A 23842-nucleotide genomic window follows, 5' to 3' on the forward strand; every position below is an offset into this window, starting at 1 on the left:
TCTATTATAAATCAGATTTAAGTAGAGAAAGATAGAAATGTCTTTGCTTTCATTTGGAAGAATACATGATTTTTTCAGACATATATTGCTGAATTTGGCAAATTAATTGCTAGATTCCTCTATGTCAGAGAATAAATCAAGAGTTTAGAAACTGCTGTAAATAAATGAAACGCTTTGACTGCTGTTGCTTGCCTACAGTTCAGGGTAAGGTTTACCATCTATTAACCTTGAGACAGTGTTCTCCACTTGCCACTTTCTATGTTGTTTTGCCTTAAACCACTTCAGATTTATTAGCATGCCTTTTGGTAACAAACACAACCTGGCTGGGCCTTTCTCCTCCCTGTGGCAGCAGCAGCAGCAGCAGTGGCGGGGAAAGCCATGTGATGGTTACTGCAGATCATTCAGTGCCTCTGTGTGTGTGTGCGTGTGTGTGTGTGTGTGTGTGTGTATGTTATTTTCCAGCAGAATCCATTCCCAGGCCCAGCTCCCTGTGCAGGCACGCAAGCTCCTGCACTGGATGGTGCAGGGGGAGCTCCAGCTGCCTGCCCATGGCCTGGCTTCACTCCCAGGGGCACCTGGCCATTGGAAGAAAAGCACAGTGCTAGCTTGATTTTCATTCACGAGGAAAGATTTTTCTTTCAAACGACTTTTAAACTTTGGAAAACATGAATAGATAGACTCTGCAAATAGACATGAATGTGTCAGCCAGAGAAGGTATTTAAAGCCCTCAGGCTAGACACTAGCAAATCTGGTGATCAGACGGTCCTGTGATGGACTTGGATCCTGAATATGATGGAATTGTTCTACAATGTTGGTTTTGATCATTGCATTGGTTAGCATTTTTCTTAAATGAGAATCACAAGGGAGTTGTCATTTGAACAAGTACATAATTAGATGATGTTGTGAAGGAAAAGGAGCCACAAACCTGTCTTTTTTTACAAATTTCCTTCTTGACATTCTTTGCAGTGCACCAAATAGATTAAAAATACATTTTTCCTTTTATCCCCTAGATGCATTCCTGATGAACTTCTGTTCTAAAATTCAGATATATGACCTTCTAAAATACAAATACATGACTACAGCCAGATTGAGACAGATAAAAAAACACTTAATGAAAGAGAATACTGAAGCACCAAGCATAATTTGGTAACTTGAACTTGCAGTAAGAAACAAAATATCAGGTATCTTTTTAATTAATTTTGAACACAGTAAAGCAAGTCTTCTCTTTTAAGTTATTCTCTGCAGATCTATGATTCAAAACTGTGCTCATTTACTCAGCATGAAAGCTACTCGGCTGGACAGAAGGTTAGATGCAGCCTGAGCTGTTTGTCATTACTGGGACCAATGTTCTTGTTGACATCAAACACAGGCCATGAATCATAGCCGCTGAATTGTTTATTTGAAAAGATAGATAATCTTTCGACAACACTGCACCACAGAAAGCCCTGCTAGGTCACTGGCTATCACTTCCCAAGGCCAACCTCTAATCCTCAGTGTAAAAGGTGAAAAACTTAGAGTTATGCTGTGGAATCATCCTGTTTCTAGGAAACAATAAAAAAAGCAAATGCACTTGGTTAAATGAGAGAAAATGTCAATTGCTGTACAGTATCTGGAGCTGCAGAATCCAATGAACCCTCAGAACAGGAGGTCTGTGTGGTTACTGTGTCTTGAAGCACTTTGGAGAAGGGTCTGGCTTGTAGTGATGGTTGGGCACTACAACATTGCTGATTTGAAGGTCCAAAATGATCAACAATCTTGAGACAGACAGCACCAGGAGTATCTCTCTCATGCAGTAAATAAATAGCAAGAAGTTACCCAAGCAGTACATATCACTGCTGAGAAGTTCCTTTCTTCACTCTGATGCAGCTCACTACAGCTGATGGTATCTGCCTGTGCCCTGAAAGACCATATCCTTCACCACCTAGTCTGTTCTATCCTGAAGAATGTCCAGAATATACTCCCTCCTCTTTTTTCTCTGTTCCTGCTCTCGTAACAAGGAGCTTTTTGTGAGGACATGAGTTATTTACTGGCTTTCCATCTTTCCTGATCCTGTTCTCAATAGCAATTGAAAAATAGACTGATACATTTTCATACAATGTAAGGTTCTTCTCTGTAAAAGTAGCTATCTATGAACTGGAGGAACTAGGTGAAAAGATGGGTCTAAGCAATAGAGATTTTGTTTAATTTGTGTGGAGGAATGAGGGCTTAGTGTCACCTCCTTTGGGATGCTTGGAGCACCACATGCAATTATGAGAGATGAGTTTTGTGAACTCAGGAAGCTGGAATTACCAGGGGCTTTCCTTAAGACTGTATCACTCACAAACTTTTTTTCTGAAAGACATTTTTCTTAGTGAGGACTCTGTCAAGTGAAGTGTTTGCCAGAAAAAAATGACTTTGCAGTGAATTTGTCTTTCGAATCACTCCTCAGGGATTTTTTCCCCTGGGTATATGCACTTATTTGTATTGTGTATCACTTTTTGTAAAACTTACAGACACATCCATTCTGGATGACTGTAACTGCAAGAGGAATTTCAGAAACACTGTAAATATTTAGCAAGTAATATGGGATTACTTAAATTCTAAACTCTTACTGTAATAAACTGAATCACACTGAAAGCCCTGTCCATTTTACCACATTTTATATGCATCTCCTTCTAAAGGAGAAACATAAAATACATATTCTGGAAATTCTTGTCTAAGTAAATGAATTCCTGCTAGAGTACCTTGTGACTGGTGAATTTTTCATATATAAACTTAGAGATAAAAATGGGAATTTGTTCTGAATCACCTACTTATTTTCATAAAAATTTTCATTCAAAGAATTTAGGTACTTCACTTCCAATTTGAGGTTAGTGGATGTGAATGTATCCCAGACTTGAAATTTGTCATTTTTAAATCTTTGAATCCTCAGTGAGATAAATAATTAAAAGATACAAACGTTGAATAAAGTTAGTTGCAATATTGCATGTGTTTTGTTATCAATTCATTACATATAGGCCAACAACAATAATGAATCTAAGAGGTCAGTGGGATGCTAGGATCTTTCATTAAATTCTGAAGCCACTTTGCAGTTCTGGCTAACAGTTTTGCAGGGATGACTTGTAAGTCTTCCTCTTCTCTGTGTCAAACTGACTTCTGCTCAGATTTGAACCTGCTTCTCTGTTAGCTCCTCTTGCATGTCCAGCTGAATCATCCCAGTCCACTGCCTTCCTCTTCTTGTCATCTTCTCACCCACCCCTCTCTGATGTGCCTCCTTGTCTTCAGCTCTGGTACCTCAAAAATTCGTATTTCCAAGAGACTCCTTGGCCCTTGGAGAGAACTCCCACCACACAGCACATCTGACTGACAGAACCACAGTCACAGAATATTCTGAACTGGAAGGGACCCACAAGGATCATTGTGTCCAACTTTTAAGTAAATGGCTTGTATGGGGGTCAAACTCAAGACCTCAGTGTTATTAGCACCATGATCCTTGGTGCTATATTTGTTGATGGTCCCATCTTTTCATCACATTTGGAAAGCTGTATTTTTTACATAAAATTCCTCCAAAAGGCAGTGGGATCCCAGCGGGGACTGTTGCTGTGCAGCACTGGCCATACAATGCTCATGCAATGGATGAATTTGACTCTGGATAGCACAGGCTGCAGAAGTGAACTGAACAAAGATTTCAGTAAATCTATTGCAGATGCTCCCTGCTCTGCCTTGTTTCTTGCTAGTTTATATGAACAACTCTTCATTAAAATAAGTTGTGTTGTCACCTGGCTTATAGGTCAGCCACCTTGAGTTTTCACAGCACTGTCCTGACAAGACTGTCACAAGTGCCATAATTAGTTGGTGTGCCTGGAATTCATCACAAATTTAATAAAATAACCTGGGCTTTTCTCCTCCTAATTTTGCAGGAGGTCTCACCTTATAGCATTTACTCCATACAGTATTTAAACAAATACCAAGTAAATTGTAACATCTAATTTTCACAAATGTCCAGAGTCTTTAAATCTGGCAGCTCCTTCTTGTCCAGTGTGGCTTTTCTTCTTCCTCCATGCAACTAAAACTTTCTTCATCTCACAGGCTGGCTGCCAGAGGCTCCTAACCTTCAGTTTTGACAAAGGTTCTTTATCCTGCTTCCAAAGTCTGTTTTATAGGTCATATACCCACATATCATCCTGAGTATTTCTTTCCCACTATGCTTCTTTCTGCTGCCTCTCCACCTTCTGCTGCATTAAACACCCCCATCTTTTCTTTCCTTTTAAAACTCCTAATTACATAAGTCCCTGCACATCTTAAGTTCTGTGATGGCACCAACCCCTGCCTCTAATTAGTGTTTTCAACTCTTTTTCAGTTGAATTTTCCTTAAAATATCTTTATACTTTTTTCCTAACTCCTGGAAGCAGGATTTTAAACAAGCACAAAGCCTCTCTTTCATCTTCCTTGAAATCTCGTATTTCCTGGGAGTTATACCCCATAGTGGCCAATTCGCTCTGCCTTGCACTTCTGACTCATTTTGCAGATGATGGGTAGTACAGTTCTCCATTGACTGCAACACTTTAGCGACAGAGACTGTACCCGCAGTCCCTGCACACAGATCACTTCTGTATGGCTCCTGATCACTACATAGGACCCCTAAACAGCAACCAGAGCCTATATTGCTACTGCATTTTAAGAACGACCTGAACTGAGAGACCTGGAGCACTCATTTAGGCTGACTCTATGAAAACCAACTGTATTGCAATCTGGTAGTGAAGGACAGTACTCAGTTGTGATTTTGTGGTACTTAATTTGTGCAGTACTTTGTTACCACAGCAATAGGAACTAAATTAAACTGTTAAGATACAGTTTCTGAAACCCTCCATCAGCAGAGTGGCATGTGGGCTGGGCTGAACTGTTTTTAACTGGTTTGGGTGCTGATTTTGGGGTAGAACTGAGCGGAAAGAAGAAGCAGTGGTTGCATACATGCCTGAAGTCCATCTAGATTTTCATGTTAAGAGGGCAGGTCTCCATTTTGACAAACCAGCCTTTCATGTATAAGACTTGCAAGTGTTTTGTATTATTTTTTGAGGGAGAGTTTCTCCACAGGGAGGGAGTTTCTCCACATTATACTCTGTCCTACAGATTCAAGCAGTCCAAAAAGGAACAGAGAGATATGAATAAACGGAATTGATCCAATAACACTGCTTCTCCATCATGCTTCTCTAATATGTCTGCTGTAAATTATAGTCATTGAAAATTACTTAACTACATAAGAAATGGGGGAAAAAAATCCAAAGAAAAACCTGAGAAAAAGTTGAGAGATCTATAAGAAATAAAGTAGGGTTAATATTTAAGGCTTATTTCCATGAGATATCAATATATGGGTTTTTATTTTTACATGTAGTGCTTTCTGACCCAGAATCAACTGGCTTTTTGTGCCTATGTGTTTTCAAAATCATGGGTTATCTACAAGAGGAGCCCTGCCCAAGAGGACCTTCTCCTGGCTGCATATGCCAGTTACCATATTCTCCCAGCCTGATTCAGTTGGGCTTTGTACGTATAGAGGCACAGACCTTCGAGTTGTTCAAATAGCAGTGCTGATGAGATTTTGCTGCAAAGAAAAGTCATGATGTTATGGTAAACACCCTTTATTCAATGTTTGTGATAAAACGGCGTGATTCACACATGCTTTTTCAGTGCATATAAGTGGATCAACTTCAGCCCTCCTGCTGATTTGTTTTGCAATGTTTTCATCATGACAGTATTTCTTGAACATTTCGGTGACTTCAAAACGTTGGGCTCTGATACCGCAGTGGTTGAGACCATTACATATTAAATCCCATTTTCCCTTTTACTAGACTTTTATCAAGATGATAAAAGAAAAAGAACTCGTTAAAAGGTGTTTCCACTTATTTCACAGGAACAATATTCAGCATCAATGCTATGTTGCTAGGTAGCCAGGTGATGTTAAACTCAGTTCATTCCTGCAAATCTAACATGCACATACAGGATATCTGAGATGGCATAATTTCTATAGAAGCATATACTGTAAAAGCTTTATGTTTATAATCAATAATCATGTTACTTTGAAGTACGTAGGTTTTTGACACAGTGATGATTTTTTTTCTCTGTATTCACCATCCTCAGTGTGACTTCCCTCCATCTGTGTGTACTAGGTCTGGCTGGGATAGAGTTAATTTTCTTCATGGCAGTTTGTAGGATGCTGTGTTTTAGATTTGTAACCAAACAATGTTGATAATAGCCTACTGTTTTAGCTACTGCTGGGCAGCATTTGTACAGCCTTAAGGATGTCTCTGATTCCCATGCTGCCCAGCCAGTGAATAGATTAGGGGTGTAGAAGAAGTGAAGAGGGGATACAACCAGACAGATGACCCAAATTGTCCAAAGCGATATTCCATGGCAAATAATGATATGAGCAGCATTAGACCAGACAGAAGCGGAGTTCTAACCCTAACCCTAACCCTCACCCTATCTTTTGCCTCAGGAACAGGCTGGACATTACTCTGCCTGGGGGAGGTAACAACTGATTGCTCTTGCATCACTTATTTTTTGGTTTCTTTTGTATTCCACCTCTTCTTTGCTTATAAAATTATCAACCGACAAGTTTTCTTGTATTTGCTTGTACTTTTCTATTCTGTGGATGTGAGTAAGCAGCTGTGCACTGCTCAGCTGTCTATCATGGTTAATCCACAATTCAGTGTCGTGCCCAAACCAAAAATAATTCATACTTCCCTAGAAATGAACTATTCATGTACACCACAAGGAAGCTGCCTCTCAGGAACAAGAATTACAAGCTTCAAAGTTAAAGATGCTGTGTTCCACCTGTAGCCATTTTACTTCCGATGTGATGGTGTAAAGTAAGAATGAAACAGAAAACAAGTGACCCCACACATTAGGACGTGAAATAAAGTGACCACGAGAGGGTACTAGAGATATAAAACCACGGGTGGCTTAGCAGGACACTTCTAAGTAGCAGCCAAACATAAGGCACCAGGAAAACCACTTTTTTCCCATTATGCCTTTGGAACCACATGTATGAACCTCAACTCATCCTTTCCTACCCCACAAAACAGGGTCTGGGGACAGCAGCCAGGCTGCAGGACCTTTTTTCCCTCCACTTATCAGCAGGGATTCATGGAATATCAAAAAGGAGAAATTTCCCCAGGTTAATAAAAACTTGGATTTCATGACAATCACCAATAAGGCAACACATGATAAGTCAGCTCCGAGACCTTTTTATGGGAACAAGTTATGATGGGGACGTAGATTACAAAGGTACCATTCTGTAATTGCCAAAGTTTACTTTTTGTCACTAATGCATTTTGCTAGCAGAGCTTAAAGGTTGTGTCCCTAAGGATACAGAACTACTTGTTAGCAGAGCCTGGCTTTCTCTTTGGATACCAGTCATCTTGGATTGAGTATTATTAGAGGACAAGTGAAAGTGAGATTGTGAGGGGAGGATGAGGAGGGGCTGTGATATGTGACTTTACATCCATCTTCATCACTGGAGGGTCTCATAAAGATTGCTGTGTTAACAAGCAACACAGCTCTCAGCACTCAGGTCCCAGATGCTGCAGCAGAGAGATCTTTTCAAGGTGAGTAGATTGGCATAATGGAGAATATCTCCAGACAATGATATTTATGAAAATCTACTTTATACTGGCAGCAGAAGGCCTGACAAGACTGTGCACTCCCTGGGGGAGTTACACTATTTCATCCCCCCAAAGAGCCTTACTGCTTTCCTTGGGCAGGCCAATTGGTGCAAGGTCTTACTCTGCCCACATAACACTCCAAATCAACAGCATTAACTATCTCTTCCACAAACATACACGGCTTGTTTATTTGCTCCTAAGGTTTCTGAAATTCAAACACTTGGCCTAGGAATGTAACTTAAGTACACTGCCTTTCAAGAGTCCATAAGGAGAAATGTTATGGGGCCAGGGTGGTGGTGGGGACATGACAACCACTGGGGTTTAGAGAATGCTCAGACCACATAAAATTACACCATAAAATCAACAGCAAATGCCCTGAGATCTGGAAGTGCACAGATCTGCATTACACCCTGAGCCACCATCTGCACCACGCATCATGGATTTACTTTTTGTCGTTTCATCTTACCCTGCAAGTAATGAAAAGCACAACTGTGGCTGCTCCATCTGCAGCAGGGAGACTGCTGGCACACCCTGTGCTCCAGGCCTATGACCACACTGCTCAGAGCGCCAAACAATATGTTCTTTTACACAATAACAAACAAACTGCCAGCCCTGGTCTCTCCCCTTCTTCAGAAATAACCCATGCCTCAGTGTGAAACACTGAAATGATGAAGCTCACTGACCCACATGATATAGGGAGGTAAATGTTTCCTGTTGTCCAACATACAAGTGATAGCTTGGCAACTATTTTTCTTGCACTGGATAATACTTACATTTGTAGAGTGATTCAGCATGACTCAGTGTCAGCAGCAGAGGCCAGAATTTATAGGGAACTCTTACCAAAACCAGACAAGGAGACGTTTGGGTCATGAAGTAACTGTAAGCAGTTTTTGTTTAGTGGATATCTTTGGGGAGGTGATGTGAGAAAGGATGCTGTAAATAACATGTCTGTTTTTTCATAATCCAGATGCCTCATTAATGCAAACATGCTTTAACTTGGTAGAGGCTTGTGGAAGAAGGCAGCAAAGACCAATATAATTTTGCATGTTTTTCATGTTAATTTTTTTTATGCCACAAATTGCAAGATCTGAATGAAAAACAAGAGTTGAAAGTCTGTCCCTACAAGGAAGCAAAACGTCATCATCAGAGTAGCTGCTATCTCTGTGGTTTACTAATTGCATGTTTCTGCTTTACTGGTTTCCTGAGATGGGTCATGGAAATACAGAGATGAGAAACAGGAAGCACCAGCTTATGAGCGTGATCAAAGCTACAAAAGTGATTGCACATTCCTGAATTCAATGCATTTTCAACATTAGTGCCCTTGGAAACAGAAGAGGCTTGGGTCAGGGAGAGGACAAAGAAGGAAGAACTTTATTTGAAGTACTTTTGCCAGGTAAAGACCATGGAGGGAAGAATGACATGAATTGCAGTGTGCAGTTTGAGAATCTGTGCACAGCTGGAAGATCATCCTTCTTCTGGTGGAGAAAGTCTGTGTAATATCTATGTCCTAATGTGGTACAATTTTCAGAAGACAAGACCTGGGTTTCTCTCACTAGCACCACATTGGTGTCTAATTTAGGCAAAATTTTCATTGATTTAAAAGATCCTTACACATGCTTGTAAATCATTCCCAAGCAGCTGCAAAGCCAGATGCTTGTCAGAAATGTTGGGTTGACTGTTCTTCTGTCTAAGAAAGCTGAACCCACTGCAGTAGCCTGGCAGCGACTTTGTCCTTCACAAGTGATAAAGTGATAGTTTACCTAGAATTAGGGAGAAAAATGGCGGTATTTTTCCAAATTCACTAGGTAGTAGAATCTAGGCTAATTCACTAGGTAAAACAGCATCTATCAATTAAGCATAGTTAATTACAGGTTCCTGAGAAGCTCTCAGAAATGATATCTCTAATTGCTGAAGGCAGGCTGCAGACTGAATTACAGCAGTGTTGGTACAAGTCTCAGCTGAGCAGCAGGGCTGCATAGAGTGAATGGCATGCACAGAAAATGCAAAGGGCTCAAATGCTAATCTCAGTTTCAGCTCCTGGACCAGAATATTTTATTTATGATGATGGCATTTTCCTCTCCACTCAGAGCAGGGGTAGTAACATCAGATTTAAACAAAGATCAAACTATCAGCTATTGTTAAGGACTTAAATGTAATTTTTTGCAGTGATTGAATTAAATATTGTTAAATACTTATGTCCTCCCTCCCTTTGTCCTTCTACCCTCTTGCTTGTTTCTTCTTTTTATTTCTTCTTTTCCCTGAAGTGCTCTCTGCAGCATTTGAGTTTCCACCCTTTCTCAATTTCCTTCCACAATATGACATAGCCAACACTGAAATGCCATTTTATCTCCTGTTTCAATGATGTTATGAGGGTCAACAGGATTCATGCTTCCAAAAATCTTTTTATCAAACTGTCTGGAGATTCAGAGGTTGTGTATAAGACATTTTACCAGTGTTACTTATACAGCAGGACAAATTCCATTATCTTGTATGCCACAAGAGACAGATGTATAACCTACATATAGTAGATTAAAGTAGACAATTATAGATTTGCACCTTGAGATGCTGCATACTGTCCATCCCTGCTGCATTGTAGTAAAAGGTCCAATCCTGTAATGTAGAGTTGCAGATGGCTTGAATCCAACTCACCTAAACACCTGTCCAGTCAAATGTGCTTCTAAAACTGAGCTTAGACACGCTCTAATCCCAGTAAATTGTGTAAGCTAGCCTCATTAAAACCCAAGTTCATTATAACTAGATAACATGTATTAAAATACAATTTGAACCAAACAAACCTGGGCTTTAAAATGTGTTACCTAGCATGTATTGTTCTCACCAAGTACCTGCTTTATATTTTAGACTGGACACGACCATCCGTCTTGACGGTTTAAACCGATTTATTATTCAATAATGTTGGTTCAAGTGAGTTAATAAGACCAAAAGCTCCCAACACTCATTAAGTTGCAGGCTAACCCACTTAGAAGGAAGGCACATTATCTGGATGTGCTTGGAGAGGCACCTGGAGAGAAACCCAAGTTTCAGCTTGACGGACCGGGTGCTTACGGTGAGCGAGGTGCCCATTTCCCACCCAAAAATGATTTCCCACCGCAGCAGCGTCCCAGCCACCGCCCGCCCGGGGGTCAGGCCGGGCGGGCTCCTTCTTCCACCTCCAAACCCCCACGACTCGCACCAGCTGCGGGCAGCCGCGGCCCGGGGGCGAGCAGCGCTCCCTCGGGCAGCCCCGGCTCCCGCCGGCCCGGGGGCACTGCCGCGCATCCCCAGGGACGGCGATGCAGCGGCGGGGGGCGCGGACACCCCCGGGCGGACACGGAGCATCTTCTGCCCCGCTAAACGCCACCGCAAACGCCTTTGCGCGCTGCCTCTGCCCCGAGCGCTACCCTGCTCTCGGGACGCGCCGCAGACAGCGCGCATCCCTCGTCCCGGCCCCAGCGCTCCCCGACGGCCCCCTCACGCCCCCGCCGCCACCGCCCTTCCTCCCCGGGGCTCCCCGGCCCGCCCAGGCTCCTCCTCCTCCTTTCTCTCAGCGCACCCTCCCTCCCTTACGCCGTCTCTCCTTCCCTCCCGCGGCCGGCGCCCGCAGCCCCTTGTCGGACTTTGCTTTCGCTCATCCATCTCTCCTGGGCGCTGCCCGTCCCCCCTCGACCTCCCCGTCGCGTCTGGCTGTGCCGGGGCAGCCCGGGGAAGGGGGCGGGACGGGGCGATGCGCCGGGCGGTGGCGGCGCCGAGGCGAGCAGCAGCAGCAGCAACAGCAACGGCAGCAGCCGCCGCGGCCACAGCGTAGGGCTCCGTTCCTGGCTGTCCCGGGGCGCTCGGCGGCTTCGCGGGGCGCGGGGGAGCCCCCGAGCCGGAGGGGAGTTGTGTCCCCCGGAGTCAGGGCAGCGGCGGTGGCGGCTGGCGAGCGGGGGGGGGTCGTCCCCCGCTGTGTGACATGATCGACTCGCAGTCTGCCGAAAAGATCAGCAGAATGAAAAAGTTGCGGAGAACTTTATCGGAGAGCTTCGGCCGAATAGGTAAGTCCCGCGGCCGGACCCCGCCGGCGCTGCCCGGCACTCGGGGGTCCCGGCGGGGAGGGGGAGGTGGGCTCGGCGCTGCCAGGCTGGGAACACGGGCGCCGGCGCCGAAAGACGTTTCTTAGGAAGAAAGCTCGGGAAAATAACTTACAGCCCCAGCGGTGCAGCATGAGTCTGCGATGGAGTTGGCTCAAAATCGGCTGGGAAGAACAAACTAAGTGAGAGTTGGCTCACGTGCCCCCATTGCCAAAGAGAGACCTCGACCAAAAGCAATCGATTATTTTCGTTTTATTGTAGGTCTGGTAATTTATTTTTTGTGCGGGCTGCAGGTTGTTTTTAGTTGAGGCGTGAGATGCTAAAACAGGTAACGGCGGCCCAGTGATTAGGAGGCCAGACAAAAGAAGTCTGTCTGTCATCTGCTGCGAAGAGTTGTCGTTCTGTCACTGACATAAACCATCCTGAGGTAACGTCATCTGAACGCCTCTGCCGAGCATGTTACCTTCTGGTGTCACCACATCGTGCTTGGTTCTAACACGAGTTTATTTTGCTGCTGACTTTATTACCGAGAACAATGCCAGAGTTATGGTCTGCTCGGACTAGTGTTTCTCTTAGTCTTTGGCACACTATGTTGCTTAATTCACTGTTCAGAGTGTTAATTTCTCCTGACAGCGTCAACATGCACCTACCTGAGCAGGGAGAGAAGGTACCTCAGAGGAGCTGTGAAGTACCCCTGAGCTGGTGGTAGTGCTATAACAGCTGGGGGCAGATGCAGCAGCCCCTTTCCCTTGCAGACCCTCTGTAAGTGCCCTTCCACAGTGCTCACCCACTGTTCGTCCCACTGGGATGTTTCTCCTTACAGTCAGTCTGGCTGGCAGACGTGGGTTAACTTGAAGGGCTGCTTTGTCCCAATGAGAGGATGTGAAGTGCCTGTGCCGCAGCCATGAGCTGTGGCACTTGGTTCTCTCTCATAACCCTACCAAGGAGGTGCGCCAGAGTACTTGGCATTATGATTTTTCACATGTTGTGTATGCATTCAGTGTACCACCTTCACCTTTTAAGGACTGCAAGCTTTTAAGTGTATGATTGGATTCAAAATCAAGTATTTTTGTTTGTCCTACTGCAAGACGAAAAAGACAGAAAAGCTCATTCAGTTTGTAAAACAGTTTCAAGGGTAAACACAAATTTACAATTGTGAAATGAATGTCGAGTTACTGTTATTAATCTCTCTGTCCCTATATGAAAATAACTTTCACCTATCACCAGTCTTAGACTTGTAAAATATGTTTAACTTTCTTTGATATAAGAAAAAAATGAAGCGGTCAGGTGTTTGGTCTGTTACGTTTCTCTGTGTGTGTATAGACACAGACAGATACTCTTCCACAGAACTGTAGAAGGGTTTTACTAATGGTGGAAGTCATTAACAAAGAAAATGTTTTGAATGAGGATGCTGCTTTGTTGTAACAGTGACAGTCCTGTTAATGCCTTTTAGGGAGCAAGGCCCCTCTGGCTGGTAATTTCTGCATGTTTTAGTTGGCTCGGTTGGGTGATCATCTCTTTTTATCATTTTGCACAAATTAAACGACCTTTTAGTTTCCTTGGGAACTCTGGCCTGATTTTAGGTACACAGATTTTTATGTCTCACATCTCCTCCAGTTCTCTGTGCATATGTGGTTGGGTGAGAGATTTGTTTGTTTGTTTCCTGGTGGTTGTTTTGTATTTAAAATTCAGCTGCTACCAGCAAGATTGTTTAAACTTCAGATGCTCTAATATTTTGCCTATCATTCTTGTAACTGCACTTAGAGCAAAAAAACTTGTATTTTGTCAGTATGAGGTTTGAATGTAGTCCACTCCCTGATACCAGAGCCACTGATAAGACCATGTAAAGAAACTAAACTTGCATACCAGGAAATCCTTGGTTAAAACGTGCTGTACTTAACTCATATATTGAAGTAGAGAAAACCAAAACCGCATTGGAAAAAGTTCTAGGTATTTGTGGGGTTTAAACATTTTTTTGTAAGAGCTGGTTGCTTGGTGACATTAGCAAGCTGCAAATTTTATATGTATCTAATCTGTAATTTTATCAGTCATCTGTTCAGTTGTGCTTTATGATAAATAATGAATTCCTGACAGTGTACAAGGCCAGGTTGGATGGGGCTTTGTACCTGCCCCAGGCAGGAGGGTTGGAATGACCTTTAAGGTCCCTTCCAACCTAACCATTCTGTGATTCTACAAAATAGCTGTGATCTATTAACTTTTACTGTTTGAACCAAATAATTAGTGAGTCAAACCTTCATATGCTACAGTAGGGAAGATCTAATGATCATTCTTGGAATGGTAAGGCACTGCTAGGCTTCCCCCCTGTGTTGGCAGTCTTCTATCTGCCAAATACAGTTCTGTCAATACTGCAAGACCCCGAACTTTAATACCAGATTTTAATACCAAGGTTTATATTAGCTTCTTGGATAAGAGTGGTGGAAATTTATCCTAATTGTCATTGGCAGTGGTTAATACTCAATAAACTGCCTTTCAGATCACCTTCTCCTACCAAGTAATCCTTTCTATTTGAAAGGTTATATCCACAATTAATTTATAAGATTTTTTTAATAGTGTGCTAACATATGTTATGTAATATTTGAAGCTATTTCCCCAACATCTCTAGATAAAGCCAGTGTAGTTATTCCTGGGGCACAGCAGAGCCCAAAAAGTACCAATGACAGCCTCAAGTAGACTTGGCCCATTTTCTTGATTGTGAACTGATACTTTGGGGCCTCTGGCTTTCCAGTGGATGGCAGAGGGTGATAAAGATCTGGTTTATCATGCAAAACTCTGATCAGTGCCCAAACTGTTAAAGTACATAGTACTGAAAATGTTTATTTTGCTGAGCTGAAAAATGTGATACATTAAATTGCCCATCACCAAGCCTTTTCCTGAGCATTCACATTGTGCCATCATGTGCAAATCGGTGGTGTGTTGGAGGAAATGTGTGTGGCCTGTGGTGCTAAACTGAAGTTTATATTGTAACACAGACAGGATGACTTTTTGCTGCAGAAATTACATGCTCCCATTTCTAGAGAAATGAACTCTCTTTAAAGCTAAGGTACCCTCTTTTCCTGGCAGAAATTTTCTGTTGTTTCAAGGAGAGTCCCTCTTAAAATTTATCTGATCATAAAGAACTTACATTGCTGAACATATGAAAAATTTATGTAATTATTTTTATTGTTAGGTTTCTGCCAGTGTATCTATTTTTATATAAATATCCATATTAGTTGAAAAATCTGGTTTCCATACATACTGTGTTACCCATATAAATGAATGCATCATAACAGTATGTTAACCAGCTTTCAGATATTAAGTTGACTCACTGTTTAATTTAGCATTTAAACCTTTATTACATTTGGTTCTTAGTTTTTCACTTTGATAATTATGTAATTAAAATGAATAACAATTTTATAAAATTAATAGTAGTCTTTTATTTATGTAAAGAGTTCTTAGCTATGCATTTGTTGAAGTTCGTATAGGACCAAAATCAAATCTGAGATCTCTTCAGCTTACACCATTTAATTTCTTTAGTCAAAACTAACACCCAGTTGCAAGGAAAGGAGGGAAGAAAGAAAGAGAAAACATTGCTAGGATTAATCACGGTGTGCTGAAAGCTGTCTGTGTCCCTTCTGAGCATCCCTGGGCTTTGTTACTAACTCCTCACTAATACAAAGGTTATCTCCTCTAATCTTCTCTGATGTACATCCACATAGCTCACATACCTGAGATAATGAGAGGTTCATTTGTAAACTGTTTATTTTTTTAAGTTCAGCAGAGTTTTATTTTGTTTGTTTGGTTGGTTTTTTTTAACAGTTTAAAAAGGAAAGGATTGCATTGAGGAGAAGAGTATTTCTAATATAGTTTGTTGTACAGAATATGTTGCTTTCCTTTTTTTTGGAGTTGCTATATAGTGAATTGGTTGAGACCAATATTATTATTAAAAAGAATCTGATTAAATGGGTGGCCAGAACTTTCATATTCTTTTGGTGATTCTTAAAAGCCCTCTTTTAGTCAAAGGTAGAAGTTAAAGTAAACACAAGTGAAGTATATGCAGTGATCACAGATTCTCATTTCATCTGGCTTTGTTATGTGGTCAGTTTTATTTAGCTATCAGTTGTTTGGCTATTGCTGGAATGTTTAGGTCATGTGAAAACCTTACGTTTTGGTAAGGAAGAAAAGCGTGACCTAGGTGTGTCATATACTAACTTATAGCTTGTAAGTCGTTGTGACCTGAAAGGTAATTGAGAAGATTAAAAGTGTGTTCTTAAAAAGTGTTCCACAAGTTGGGGTTTTCCTTCCTTTCTTTCTTTTCTGTTTTTTTTTTCTTTTACTGTTCTGACTCATAGTTCTGAGTTCTTGGGACTGGCATTCTGAAAATGTTTTGTTTGCCCTTCAAAACCATAAAGATGCTTGCACAAGTGTCCTGCCTCTGTTGCACCTCTGATACAGCTTCTACAGTGTTTTGTTTTTTAAGCTGCTAACACAATTGCACCTGAAGATGGTTTGGAAGAGACATTGGTTTTGAAACTACTCGTGATTTGGAGGCAGAAGAAACATCTGAAAGGGCAAAGAAACTACTGGAGGCTAGATCCTCAGCCATGCTAGGTGTTTAAATATTTATCTCCTGCAGGAATATTTGAAGTATAAGAAACATTACGCTGCTTATGATGAAGAGAAACCCTTCTGGGGCAGCACTGCACAAACTGTACCATCTTACAGATGACCTCCCTCAAATTGTAAATCTTAGTGATTTCAACTGAAAAGAAACAGTACAATTATCCATGCAATGGTTTATCCAACTTTAGGTCTTCAAGAAAAAGAAACAAAGAGCACTTTCAGGTCATGACGTGCAGTACACAGTCCCTGGTGGGTCAGGTTATGGTGCATGGAAAAAAGGAACCAGTCTCGTACCTGCAGACTGACACAGTCCAGTGGAGATTTGGAGAAATTAATTTTCTTTACATTTCAATAAAGGTGTCCACTATGCTAAAGTAAAACTTTTCATCATCTTTATCTTTGCTACAAGTTCAGAATTAATCATGTTTTCATTTCGTACTTTACCAGTTCCTTTATTTTCTGCACTATTTTCCCCTTCCTTGTTTGTTGATTAATTGCTTGTTAACAATGTAAGAAATCTCTACTTCTTTAGTGTAAGCCATATTAAAAAATATAAAAGGAAGAAAAGCATGCTACATTGCACACTATTTCATAAAGATTCAGTACTTGAGAAATTGAATTCACAGTTAGGCGTTTATTATACTTTTCCTATTTGAAGTTCAGTCAAGCTGTCCATAAAGGGTTTTCACACTCACTAGGAATTAAAATAAAAAACCAAAAAACACCTTTATGAACTCTTATTTTCTTTAACCTGAGAGGATAATATTTTTCATAAATATGCAAATTTACTTTCTTGGAAACACTCTGTGCAGTCCTACATTCCAGTTGCAAAATCACATTTTGAGTATAAAATTGTTATTCATGCCAGCCTGTTCTTTCCTATTACAACAGGAAAATGATGCTCTGTTTTTCTCTTTCTGGTGTTAGTTCCTTTGTGCTCATTGAAATGCAGTACAGATAACAATTTCTTTTTTCTTTTTCTTTTTAAGCCTTGAAGAAAGAAGATAGCAGCTTTGATGAGGTAGGTTAAATATCTTTGTACTTTACGTAGTCTGCCTGTGTCTTAGTATTTCTCAATAGCTCAGAAAGAAACCCATAGGTAGTAATGTTATAATGTGCATGTTTGTCAATAGATGCATAATGCTCAAATGTACTTTCCAAATAACTGCCAGAAGAATTTGTTAGTCAAAAGCTCTGAACGGAATACTTGGATTTTTTTGGAATACAGGGAAATGTTGCACTCAGAGAAAATACTTTATAAAACTTTGCCCAAGGTAATTCTTATAATTTTAAGCCTGTACTGTAGCAGAGGGGGAAAAAACCATCACTCTCGAAAGAACACCTTATGTAAAGTGCTGCTGCATTGGCTTCTTGCTGATTATGTCAACTGGCAGATGCTTCTTCGGCAATTAAAAAAGCTCCTCCAACCCAACAGCACAAACCCAGCAGTTTTGGTAAAACTGATAGTTGATTATTCAATGGAATCAGTTTGGACTCTTGACCTATCTGTGAAATGATATGCATGTGAATTTGTAAAATATGCTGCTCATGATTTATCCTTGAGAGGTCCAGCTCACTGCAAGTTGTCCTGCAGAACAAGTTTATGCAGGAAAAGGTGAAGGTCTTGCTGTAATGACTTGTCATATTGTAGTCAATGCTTGCCTTGTACTTGCCTCTGCCGCCATAGTTGGAAGCAAGTGGAAGTATTTTCATGTGTTGATGTTACACTTCTGGCATTTCTGTGTTTTCTTCTTCATTGCATGCTGTAAGCTTAAATTCTTGGCTGATTACAGTGAGATAGCTGTTGTGTAATGCCGGATTCTAGAATAAATAAATGATGATGCAATGTCCTTGATTGTGGATCAAATCAGACTTCATCTCTTTCTAAACAGTACTGATGCTCATAGACAGCAATAGAAATATAAATGTTTTGTGCTTTTCTGGCATGCCAGAAAGATATAACTCAGCTCAACCCCTCCCAGGTCTGGAGTGAAGGGCACAGGGTCAGGCTCTGTTTTCAGGAACTCTTGTTGCATCATGCAGCAGTTCCAAGTATTTTATTTCTCTTGTAAGACCAATAGAAGTTGATTCCTCCTAAAAGTTAAACCTGTGTGGCTATGTAGTTGGTAAACTCTGAATCCTTGTTTTACAACTCTTGATCTGTTTTTGTCCAGTGCTTTCTTCTGAAGGCTACAATGGTCTATTTGTGATATAACTTACCAGTGAGTACCTTGTATTAAATTTGATACAGAATTTGAGAAGGTGTATTAAAAAACTGTCTTCTGAAGATGTCATTTTTTCAGTCCTCTCCCCTTTCCCATGATTGTTTATCTGCAGGTTGCATTTATTTTCTTTAAACCTGATTTTCTGTTTGAACAGGAGACAACTGGAGCAAAATTTTATTTAAATTTTGGGGGTTGGGGAAAAGAAGCAATCTTTCAAATATGTTTTCCATGGAATCTGACAAATTGTTGATGTGAGCCACTGCAGAGGCAGTAAGAGACAGCTAATGGGAAGGGTACACAAAAGAATTTTCTTCCTTCTCCTGTAAGTAGGCAAGGGCTTGATGTGACATAAGCATCAATCGGTTCCATAGTTTTAGGTGTCATTTCTTAGAAAAAAGTAAAGCATGCTGAGATTTTATATGTTGTCCTCTTCAAATTCAGCATGACAGTTCTTGGCTGTTTTCTAGCCTAAAGTGTGAATCAGAGAATGGTCTGTACCACGTATTACTTGATTCCTTACCTTTTAAGCATTCTTCAAATCAGAAGATGAAACAGATTTTGTTAACTATAGTATACCTGATTGTAATGACACCTAAGGGAGGTAGTATCTGCGAGCAGAGGAGTGGGCACCTTGATCTCAGAAGGTCATCCTGAAAAACACTACTAAGACCGTACTGATATAAAAGGAAAGCAGTCTAGTCTTTTGGCTATTATATGTAGCATTGATGTACCAGGGATGCAGTTATGAAGACAATAAGTGGGAAAATCAGATGAGAAGAAGAAAGAGGAGGTAGTTGTCCAAGCTGTCCAAAGCTGTATATCAGCTTTGTAGGTCTCCTACTACAAAAAAAATGGCAGAGTCAACTGTTGAAGGTGAAATTGCATTTAACAAGCAGCATGTGCTGCCAGTATGGTTAATGCAAAGATACTCTTTTTCCTTTCATGCTGATGAAAGATGCTGTGTATCTCTTCTCAGCCTGTGTTTCCCCTTTCCTGCAGGGAGGTTCGCCTGTGAATCAGGGCTTGAACAAGTAGCAATGAACTTGCAGAGGGACTTTATGCTCTTGACAGGTAGAGAACTCAGACTCAGACTCGTGTTTTAGCCTTTCCAGGTGTGACCAGAACACCAGCAGCAGAAGCTGGCCAGCAGGGACTTGAAATCTCGGATGGGTAAGGGAAAGTGGGATAAAGAGGAAGATGACCCTTCTACAGCTGCAAGGTTTGGATTTGCAGCTGAGTCAGTTGTCAGCTTATTCTGTGCATTGTAGAAACTACATACAGCGCTTACTTGTCTCTCAGGAAGTGAGGGGGAAAAAATTGAGCTGTTCAGTGGCTGTTATTTTACCTGCATTAATTGCATACAGTAGCTGAGAAATGTACAACACGGCAGGAAGTCGTCTTTCTTTTCAAGAGAAACTACTGACAATTAAGATGTCAAACATGACAGGCAAGTGTACCACATAATTGCTTTCTGTGGGTTATGAAATTAATCTCTCCAGTAAATTAGGACCAAAAGAATCATGAGCACTGAATCCTGTGAATGAGTTGTGTTTTGGAAAACACCTTTATTTGTAGATTTTTTGAGGGGTCTTAGTGGTGTATTTAGTCCCTCCTGTAAGGTCAGAGCACAACAATAGGGTGAAGGAGTGGTGTAGAATTTCACACTTTTTTCTCCTTGCTGTTGTGTTGCTTTGATTAAATTTTGAATGAAAAAACCTGATTTCTGTAGATGCTGCTGGGCTTTACTGCAGTCCGTGAGATCACTTGAATGAATCCATTTAATGAATTTAACAGTAGCCTGCTTACCTTCCTAAGATGTTATGACATCTTCCAGAGACTCCTGTGAATAAAGGAGTGGGTACAGACCACTCTCTCTATAGTCTTTCATTCAAAGCAGCAAAGTAATCGTGTGGTTTTGTTTTTACTTTTTTTAACCTTTAGCTTGTTCCTTTTTGTCATAGTGGTCACATTGTGGGAACTGAAACATGGGCCTGTGCTGGTATGTACTGAAATTGGTGGGAAGATTCTTAGTGTTTTCACTGGTTTGTGGATTGGTTTCTTCTGTCTGAATTCTGACTGGGGCAGTAGGAGAGGGGCAAGCTGTTCTTGCCTGTTTTCAAAGTTTCTTTATTTGAGTGTGAGTGAGTAAGGCATCTGTCTTCTTGTGTCCTGAAATATACCTTGCCTATTCTCTGAAGCAACCTGGGTTTCACTCTGAGTGTAGGTTTTTACACGGTTAACTTCTGTTTTGCTGTTTTAGGCAAAGCACCTATTATCTACTCTGGATACCATGACAAAATGAACACCTCTGAGGAGCAGCACTGCATAAAAAGAGCAGTCTATAAACAAACATATATCCCTTGAGTGAACTTTTTTTTGTGCTCCAATAGTTTGTCAAAGTTGAGATGAATAACTTCCAGCTACCCAGACTTGCTTTGGAGTCTGTGGACTACTGCTGTAACAAGTTTCCACTCTGTCTTACAATGATGGAACCGTTTTCTTTTTCACTTGAATGTGATCAAGGCCAATAACATGTGGCTGAATTGTAGCATATTTGTTGGAATGACAGCCATTGTTGATGTTGAGACTAAACACAAGGCTGGTAACCTGTTCCTTTGGTTAGCTACTTGCTGTTATGATTCATTTCTAAATTATTGTCAGTCAGTCTCTAACTGTTAGTTCTTGTCCTTCTATTGTTGATTTCTCTAAGCACTTATGGTGTAAGACCTTCAGTTATATGTGTGCACACTAGATACATTATTATCAATGTCACAATGAAATCAAAAGAAAATAATCTTCAGACTCAAACACAAATTATTTTGATTATTGCTTCTTACAAAGTGAGTTGTATTGCTGTTGTTCAGCTGTATTTTAGTGTTAATTTTGTCCAATATCAAGAGCGCCTCTTTTTTTAAGGCCACCTTTCTTAGGGAGTTAGGGTACTGTGATTGTGCCTGCAACATGTGTAATACTGTCTGACTTCACGCAGTAACTTTGGCTGACACTAGGCTCTTACATGCTTGGTGGAAAAGCATGTGAGCTGGCTGAGGGACAGGGATAAAAATCTCCTCTGATGGAAAAGCTGGAATGCAAGTTCTTGTGAGTGAGTATATGAGAATTTGTTTGTAAGTATTATGAATGCTCTGACCTCAGCAAAATCCTTGATACTCATCTGCTCCTTACTGCATTTAACATCAACTCTGAGCAGGCCAAAATTCATTGATTTCACTGATGGAACAAATTCTGTGTGTTTGAAGTGGAAGTGTTTGAAAGGGGAGGGAGTTTTGCCAAGTTAATTTTTGATTCTGTAATGTGCTTGCTCTTACAGTGTCTCTCACCCCAAACCAAAAAGGCTACTCCCTCTGTGGGATGTTGCCACAAAATTGTCTTGTCTTAAAGGACACTCATGTCTGAAACAGAACTTTTGTGTGGAGATAATTTTGAATTTGAAGGGTTAAAGAAAAGAGTGTAGTTGGAAAATAGTAGAGCTTTGTAAAGCATGAACAAGAGGCATTTGAATGCCATGAGGCAGGATGCACATAATACACTAATTAATTTTTCTGCATTTTTTAAAGTTTATTTATTGTAAGTAGCTTGAGAGAGAAGTATATGTAGGAAGTATAGATACAGAACTATACCTTTTGCTCCTGTGGGAATGATGGGTGATGAAGGAGAGAAAAAATCTTGCCCTCTTGAGACTCAGTGTTACTTTTTGTAGGATCTTGAAGTAAATATTGATTATTTCACTCCCAGGAGACTTGAACGATGGGGTTGGTGTGTGACAGATACAGAGAACAGCCTGTGGTACAAGGGATTTTGAAAAACTTCTTGTTGTCCCCTGTTCTTGGGTGCAGTAATTCTTTATTGGTCTAAATACAGTACAGTCATTCCAAGTTATGGCTGAGCTGTCAGCTTCCCAATGACTTGGTTTATATTTAGGAAGCAGGACTCTGGTGGCTACTGAACTGCTTTGTGTTGTGATACGTGGTATGGTCTGGTGGAGAATTTCCAGAGTGTGGGTATGGGTAATGTTTATAAATGGCAGGAGTGTTACCAGTGCTGAGAGCTTGTGTTTGACTTAGGGTGTATGATAACTTTGATGCAGTTCTCATCTGCCTAATGCTGGGGCAGGCAGCTAGTTAGCAGTTGTGACTTGTGACTGAAGGCTGATGGGGAACAGATGTAGGAGGGAATGACAGAAAGATAAAAAAATCCTAAAACTGAATCTGGAAAAAAACCCCAGAAGTACAGGTGTCAAAGCAGTTTCTAAATAATACCAGGGAACTGGACCAGAAAAACTTCATCTGGTGGTTTAAGTTATTTTGCCAAATATGTACAAATGTGTTAAAGTGTTTGAAAAAATATTTTCGTATATTGTCACAAAGCAAATGAGAGGAAACATAATTCCAGGCAGAAGATCACATCTCAGTATTGGAAGTTGCTGTTTTTAAAGCGTTACTTGAGATATGAGACCAGAAAATTTGGGGGGGGGAGGGGTGTGTCTGTGAAAGAGGGAGGTAAAAGCTCAATAATGTACTCTGATGTCTCCTGCAGGAGGGCCATCCTCATTTATGCTGTTCTTATGTTCATTAGGTCTTTGTGTGTCCACTAGAGACTTCCAGACCGGCATCTTTGGGAGGGAAGGTGTTATCTCATGCACCTGCCCATTACACAGGAGATTTCCCAGGAAATGGCTTGTGTTGCTACCTCTCCTAGTTCCCCTTCGTCTTTCTGCAAGTACTGTTCACTTACACTAGGATCTGGTGTTGGTCCATTGGTTCCCTGGCAGCAGATGGCTTAGATACCAGCTTGCCCAGCAGATTTACTGGTCTCTGCTGCCATGTATCTTTTGAGGCCATTCCAGCAATATAGGAATCCTAATTGTGTTGCTGGTTCTTAGGGCTGGTGCGTGATGCTCGTGTGTGTGCATTTGCAGGGGAATGGTGCTGGTAGGTCTTATAGAACCATTCTCACCTGCTTAAGGGAATATTTGTTTCCTCTAGGTGAAGAATAATATTGTTAGCAATTGTGCTTTGGGTAAGTCTGAGGATTAGTAGCAGGAATGGAAGAGAGCAAATACTGCTATTCTTCTAGAGCTCGGTGTTTTATCAGCTGTGGGACAGATGTGCCTTCTGTTGGACAGATGGGCCATTGTTCTGTAAAAATGCTGGTTTGTGAAACTTCCGGTGCCTTAAAAAAGCCCAACCCTTGATCAGCCTTGCATAATTTCTCGGAGAATTACTAATCTTTATATGGTGACCAGGGATTCCTGTCACTTTCCTGGGCTGTG

At 41.1% G+C, this 23842-nt stretch overlaps 1 protein-coding gene across 4 annotated transcripts in view; it reads left to right on the forward strand.

Annotated features, from left to right (window-relative positions):
* Positions 1-11220: 11220 nt before the first annotated feature.
* The window catches only part of CDK14 (cyclin dependent kinase 14), a 298720-nt gene continuing 286098 nt past the window's right edge, over positions 11221-23842 (forward strand). For all 4 annotated transcript variants that reach the window (XM_071560658.1, XM_071560659.1, XM_071560660.1 and 1 more), the window contains exons 1-2: positions 11221-11671; positions 17317-17348. In XM_071560658.1, the coding sequence (XP_071416759.1) occupies positions 11590-11671; positions 17317-17348 (114 nt within the window). In that variant the 5' untranslated portion in view covers positions 11221-11589. The remainder of the gene's footprint in view (positions 11672-17316; positions 17349-23842) is intronic.

This window comes from Pithys albifrons, chromosome 7, assembly GCF_047495875.1.
Source record: "Pithys albifrons albifrons isolate INPA30051 chromosome 7, PitAlb_v1, whole genome shotgun sequence".
NCBI classification, from domain to species: domain Eukaryota; kingdom Metazoa; phylum Chordata; class Aves; order Passeriformes; family Thamnophilidae; genus Pithys; species Pithys albifrons.